Below are 6,516 nucleotides of genomic sequence, written 5' to 3' on the forward strand. Positions count from 1 at the left end.
AGGGAAAAATAATAGGAGCCCAGAGCCGCTGGAGGAGCAGTTGGCCCCGCCGTAGTTTAAATATAGACTGTGAACCACTGACAGGCCATGCTTGGGGATGGCTAAGAGGGTTGGGGGGGGTGGGGGGTGGAAGGTGGAAGATGGGGGTAGGTGGGATCAAGGGGGGGTGGGGTGGGGCAGCAGTGGCAGCCGAGAGCACAGGGAAGAAGCAGTTTGGGGGGTCTTGAGGCAGCCGACCCCCCTCCCTCCCTCCCCCTCTCCCTCTCCAAAAGAGACTCAGCTGCTCTCCTGCTGGCCACTGGTCTTGCACCCTTAAACTGCGAGGAGAAGAAGAAAGGGAGCAGAGAGGAGAGAAAAGAGGTGTGGATGTTTCTCTCCGTGTGACACTGTGCAGATGGAGGACAGTGTTTAGACTCTGAATAGGGTTTTGATCAGAGCAACAGGCCAAAACACGGAAGGCTGAGAAATGATTAAGAGACCACTTGGGATGGCCGGCCTCAGAATCCCGAGCTCTTACATAACATATTTACATGTGGAGGAGTTCCATAGAGCCGCGCTCCAAGAAATGAGTTTGGATAGTGATGAAAAAATATAAATGTAACAGCTTACAACTTCCCAAATTGACTGGACATAACTCTCAGTATATCAGGAGTTTAAATTGTTGAAATAGTTTTACCCCACAACTGAACACCATATCAAATTCAAGAATGAATTTGATGACAAAAATGTGCTTCTGTAGTTTCCTCTGAACTACTCCAGCATTTCAAAATACAACAGAGCAAATGGAGGGAACCACATAACGTGTACTCTGTCGTCCCCTAGTGCTGATCAACAGACAAGGGAAGAATCCGCAACCAAACCTGCTGAAAACAAACTAGACCAATAAAGAAAATCTTATGCTCAACCAGAGTATTTTTTATTTCACACTGAGCAGAATATATTGAGACATGAGCAAAAACATTCAGTGCACAAATCCAGTCAGACTGGAGATAAACATAAATATACAACATTGACAAAAAAAGCTCTTAAAACACTTAATAACTCAAAAACTTAATACATCATACCAGTGATATGAAATTAGGTTTAAAACAATGTATGCAAATGCTTCAGTGATAAAACAAACTCATTATAAATAAATAAAGTTCACCAGTTCTCACTGTGTGAGGTAATGTAGGCCACTGGGCCTTTCTTTGACTTACTGAAAATTCCCAAACGGAGAGCTTCAGTAGTGGAAGGCGAGGGGGAATTTACTGACACACCATGATGCACGCAGGGGCCATTCAAAGCCATGAGGCGTCCCAGTGCTGCCACTCTTCACCACATTATCAGCAGATAATGGTTAAATGATTTAACATTCTCCATTGGCAGAGATTTAATTCATCTGAGGATGGTTGTAAAGCTCTGATACGCCACGTTCTCTATTTCTCTGTTCGTATGGGAGCGTTACCTCAAACTCCATTGCAAAAACTAGTAAATAAATGTTACCTTATACAAACCTCACAGAACATGATTTATTTTCTAAATTGTTGGGCTCCACTGGTAATTTCAGCATACAAAGCTATATGCCAAATCTTTTGGTGGACCCTGCCATAAGTTATGTTTTACAAGTTGAGTATGTTTGGTGATAAGCAAGGCAATGTTTAACTTGGTAAATTTTGCAATGGAGTTTGGTGTTACATTCTCTCCCATACAAAGAGAGAAAGAGAAAAAGACACATATTGGGGCTATCTTAAAGGAGGCAATGTCAAAGCTATGAAGTCACAATTCCAAGGCAAAACTAAGAAATTAAGAATCCTTTAATTAGTCTGTTAGTGCAAATAATACCAAAATATACCTTGGTCATTACGTGCAGCAAGATGGGCCAAATAAATGATTAAATACAGTGCTAAACTAGGGAATGTGCATTGCTTGGCAATAGCACAACTAGGGTATAATTAGTACCCTATCCAGTGAGCTGACCATTCACAAACATAAAGCTTACCTGTTCTGAGGTAACTTCACGAAAAGTAATGCTACAAGAAAAACAGCGGAGTGATTCATTCAATTGGCAAGTAAGTAACAACAAAACTCATCATGAGAAAGCTTATGGGCTGTTGGAGCGGTGCCTAAATAGCCAAAAAAGTGCTAACATCATAGAGAAACATTCCAAACCTATTGCGTTATTATTGGAAAAGCTTTAACTTGCAGGTTTGCTGAAGTGGTTGAGATGATCTTAAATCCATTTAGACTGTGGAGGCTAGCAGTGATAACAACAACTTAGCCTATATTGCTCTGCTATAATGATTTAAAAACCTCTGATCTTGTTAGATCAGTATTCCTAGTTTCTCAATAAGGAAAATAGTAATTCAGAGGGTGTGGTGCATTGAAATGACAAAGGGATTAGTAACAATGCAGCTGGTGACAGTGTAATAGCGCTGAGCCTGGGGAGGTTACCTACTCTAGCCCTGGTCTGAGATCAGCCATGGGGTTTAACTAAGCATCTTGTGGCGGTCAAAAACAGTCTTGCGCTGTTCCTGGACCTGCTTCTTCCAGCGCTGCTGCGCCCCCTCCACCCGCTCCAGCATGGTGTTTCCTCTGGCCTGGGCACTGTCCACCTGCGGACGCATCTCCTGAACACACATACACAGAGAACAGCTTAAATCAAGAACTACACTTCACATTCAACTGAAATAACATATGTGCACAGATGTGTTTGAGTTATTGTTCGTCTGTGTGTGTGTGTGTGTGTGTGTATACCTCAGCGTCCTCCTCGTTGTGCAGGGGCTGGGTGTAGGGGTCATGTTTGCGGATAAGGGGATCCACCAGCAGCAGGAACAGCATGTAGAGCAGCAGGGCGCCCACAACAGACAGGTAGATGATGATGGTCACCTGGGACAGACAGGAAGGGAAACAGTAATACCAACACAAGTCCCTTTTGACAGTATCTGAACTCACCAAGCTGCCATTTTGAACTGAAAAGGCTAAAGGATTTGTTTTCCTTAACCTATCGTCAGTGTTCAGCAATTACCTTCCATCAACCCCCAACAACTTTGCTTCCCCTCATTTCCTCAGCAGAACTTTGAATTGAAACAGACTTAATTCATAGCTCCAAATGACTCCAAAGTGCAAACTCTGTTTCATCATCTGTTATCAATTATTGTGACAATCATGCTGCTTGTTGGGTGTCAAACATTTGCTTGGACATTGTTTCAGGACATGAAATTTAGATGTCAATGAATAAACCCTAAAACGCTGACATGATGAGGTCAATTTTCAGACTTCTCTCACAACTAAACTTCTGTTTTAATTAAATACTTGAGTCTTGACAGTGTTTGAGATGTTTCCTGTTAAGGGACGGACGAACAAGATGAAGAAAAAAATAAAGGGGAGGCAGCGGTACCTTGATGGTGTTGCTGCTGCGTTCTTCGTACTTGCACTCACACAGCAGGCAGTAAGCCTCCACATCATGGCCAGGCACTGGCATGGGCTCCACTACATGGAGGCAGTTACTGGAAAACATACATAAAACTGTACAGTGGGCAGTGCTGATGAGACAGATATTTCCACATATTGTGGAATAATGTTAAGAAAGATTCAACAGTATCTATACAGCACAGTATGCATTCTGTTGAATCTTACCAATCTTTCTGGGAGACATTTCTGTTATAGATGTGTCCAGTGATGTTTCTGTATGGCGGGCAGATGCACTTGCAGCGCACATCCTCAAAGTTCTGTGATTTTCAAGAAAATGAAGTCAAGGTGGATTCCCTCCACTTAGCTAATTACTTACAAACATGAACGTTAACGTATGGAGCAGTGGTATTGGTGATTTACCTTAGCCTGTGCAAAAGCAACAGCCTCCAGCAGAAACAGAGTCACGACTGTGGTCACAACAAAGGACCAGGATCCTTCCCTCCAGGAGGACATGTTCCCACAGGCAAGAAGATCTGCGCTACAGATGGAAAATCACCGGTAAAACCTTAACAAAACACATCAGTCACTCCTGTTAATAGATACAGCAGCAGGCCAGTTAGCTAGTAAACTAACGTTAGCAAAACAAATGACAGCTGCTAGCCTGCTACCGCAGCTAAGTTTATGTAAGAAATTAGCCTAATGTAGAAACAAAAGTCACGGTGGCAATGCATTTAACTTACGTTGCGATAGTAGCTGCAATAATTCGTTTTGTTAGGCATTCAGAATGAATACATTAGCTGTATTCAGAAATACAATGTCAGACACCGCTGCGTCCAAGATTATTCTCCGCCTCCTTCTTCCGGGTTTTCGTCCCTCTGGTGTGACGTCACCACGAACCGCAAGAGGACGCATGTAGCCACACTGCCACCTACTGGACAAGAATACAGAAATAGATGCTAAAAATAAAAATATTAGAAATCTGATAAATAGAAAAAGAAATTATGGTTACTTACTGGCGCTCTATCTTCTCTCTTTCTCTTTTTCACACACACAAGCAAACTCACCAGGATTATTATAGTTCTATGTTTTCCATTAGATTTTATTCTACTCTAAAAATTTGAATTACATTTAATTGTACTGTCTGCTTTTAGGTGTGTATATGCATTTTTCCATGAACACTCAGTTTTAGTTCAAGTTTAGTTTAAACTCGGTTTCAGCTTAAATTTTAGCCAAGCTAAAAGTGGGCAGGGAAGCGAACTTCCCTACCTCAAATTAGGTCAGTCTTGATCTTATGCAACAGACTGTCTTAATTAGCCTAGTCTAACCTGAGAATGAGCGGTCTAAGGATTAGACAAGAAAATTTTCTTTGAATGGCCATTGTATGTAAAACATGTATGTAATATATTGATAGATAGCTGATGGGAATGGAGCAATGAATATTGCCAGACCAATCCAAGACTAAACTTAGGCTCAACCAGAATTTATCTTATTTGACACCAAGCAGATTTTATTCACAAGAGCAAAAAACATTCAGTGCCATATGGAAGTCCATATACAGTTAAACAGTTCTGTGATGAAAATTAATTTAGTGTAAAATTAGTCCCTAACATATTTTTGAGCTCAGACTTGATTGAGGAGTGTGTGAGTCATCAAAATCTTTCCCCTCTTTGAGTCAACACTGTTTTTACCTCAAATCCTCTCTCCCTGGTGGAATTTGTAATGTAACCCCCGGCTTCTTGACCCAATCAATACCTCTATTTCCTGGTAATCCTGCTTTCACATCTCTCTGTATAGTAAGCTACTCATACCTTTAATAAGCCATAGAAATCAATGGCTCACAAATTCAGCCTGAACCACTTGAGCTCTTGGTCATAGGGATCAATTGAGACCACTGTTATTTCTCTAATGAGCTATGATATCAATGTGAACAGCACAACCCCATTCTCTGTGCAGCCTCAATCATTCAGGTGACCCTTGCGATTCGTCCAACAGCTTGTGAATATACACAAGTATCTGCTTCCACGTCTTCTTGTAGCCTTCATGTATCTTGCACCGTACAACACCTCATAAATCTCTTCAGTGTCTGAGACTTATGTGAGCCACTTTCATTTCTTCAATTTCATGACCTCATTAGCTCAGTCCTGTCATTACAAGCCACTTATTTCTCTGTCCATTCTGATGCACAGCCAGTGTCTTTACACCCTTAGGCCAATTACAGTACAAATGACACCCACCACAGCTCCCCGACAGCTCTCATCACCTGTTCAGACCTCTCATGAAGAAGAACAAGGTGATCCTAATCCAATTTTCAGTCTATATTCAGGTAGATGTAGAATAATGTGTTGGTATGAGAAAAGAAAATTGCAGTTACCTTATGTAAAATGGCTGCTTTAGCTCTAAACTGTACCAGCCAGCTAATGCGGACAGATGCAAATGTATGACGAACAACATCTGGGCGGTGGACTGCACCACACACCCTGGCTATAATATAGCTAATGTAAATGATGTGTTATGGAAATACTGCAGAGAAATCCACCTCATAAAAATGATTAGAAGGCATCAACTTCTCGTATCTGTCTGGTATCTTAAAGTTTTAATTGAATCAATCTATTGAACGCATTAATTTTCATGGGACTTGACTGTAAATAATGGGCAGTTTGCCCACTAGGAGATGCTGTAAGGCCCAAGGCATGAGCAAACTGAATCCAGACCAGCACACCTTGGAGCAGTAGAGATAGATCCAGATAAGATGAAGGGATAAAAGGAGGGGTGTAAAACAAGCTTTCACTATGTTGAAATCCATTGTCCAGACATGTAAATCTGTCAAAAGCACATAAACATTGACGTTGATACTTATTATGTTGTTAAAATATATAATTTCCAAATTACATTAGTGGCAGGTCTTTGGCATGACAGAATACAGAGGCCTAATAGCTTTTGGTGTGGTTTATTGTAGATATCTAGCTCAATTTCTATGTGGTTTATTACGTCCAAATAAAGTCATACATGATCCAGAAACACACATATTTATGTCCTTATCCTCCCACTCCTATATATCCCCCAACCTTTCAATATGGTTCTTTTTGACCTTTATCACATCATCGGCAGTGCCTTTTTGCTCTC

The 6,516-nt window shown here is 41.3% G+C and overlaps 1 protein-coding gene across 2 annotated transcripts; it reads right to left on the reverse strand.

Annotated features, from left to right (window-relative positions):
- Window positions 1-894: 894 nt before the first annotated feature.
- tmem9 (transmembrane protein 9) lies at window positions 895-4,261 on the reverse strand. 2 transcript variants are annotated; one of them, XM_071903270.2, is made up of 6 exons: window positions 4,134-4,261; window positions 3,814-3,931; window positions 3,619-3,710; window positions 3,380-3,488; window positions 2,737-2,868; window positions 895-2,609 (listed from the first exon to the last, which is right to left on the reverse strand). In XM_071903270.2, exons 2-6 carry the CDS (start codon window positions 3,904-3,906, stop codon window positions 2,469-2,471), a joined length of 567 nt encoding a protein of 188 aa, XP_071759371.1. In that variant the 5' UTR covers window positions 3,907-3,931; window positions 4,134-4,261; the 3' UTR covers window positions 895-2,468. The 2 variants fall into 2 exon arrangements, with proteins under 2 accessions (XP_071759371.1, XP_078144668.1); XM_078288542.1 differs by having other exon boundaries at window positions 3,814-3,926; window positions 4,134-4,238.
- Between the last annotated feature and the right edge of the window lie 2,255 nt (window positions 4,262-6,516).

Source organism: Centroberyx gerrardi, chromosome 14 (assembly GCF_048128805.1).
Source record: "Centroberyx gerrardi isolate f3 chromosome 14, fCenGer3.hap1.cur.20231027, whole genome shotgun sequence".
Classification (NCBI taxonomy): domain Eukaryota; kingdom Metazoa; phylum Chordata; class Actinopteri; order Beryciformes; family Berycidae; genus Centroberyx; species Centroberyx gerrardi.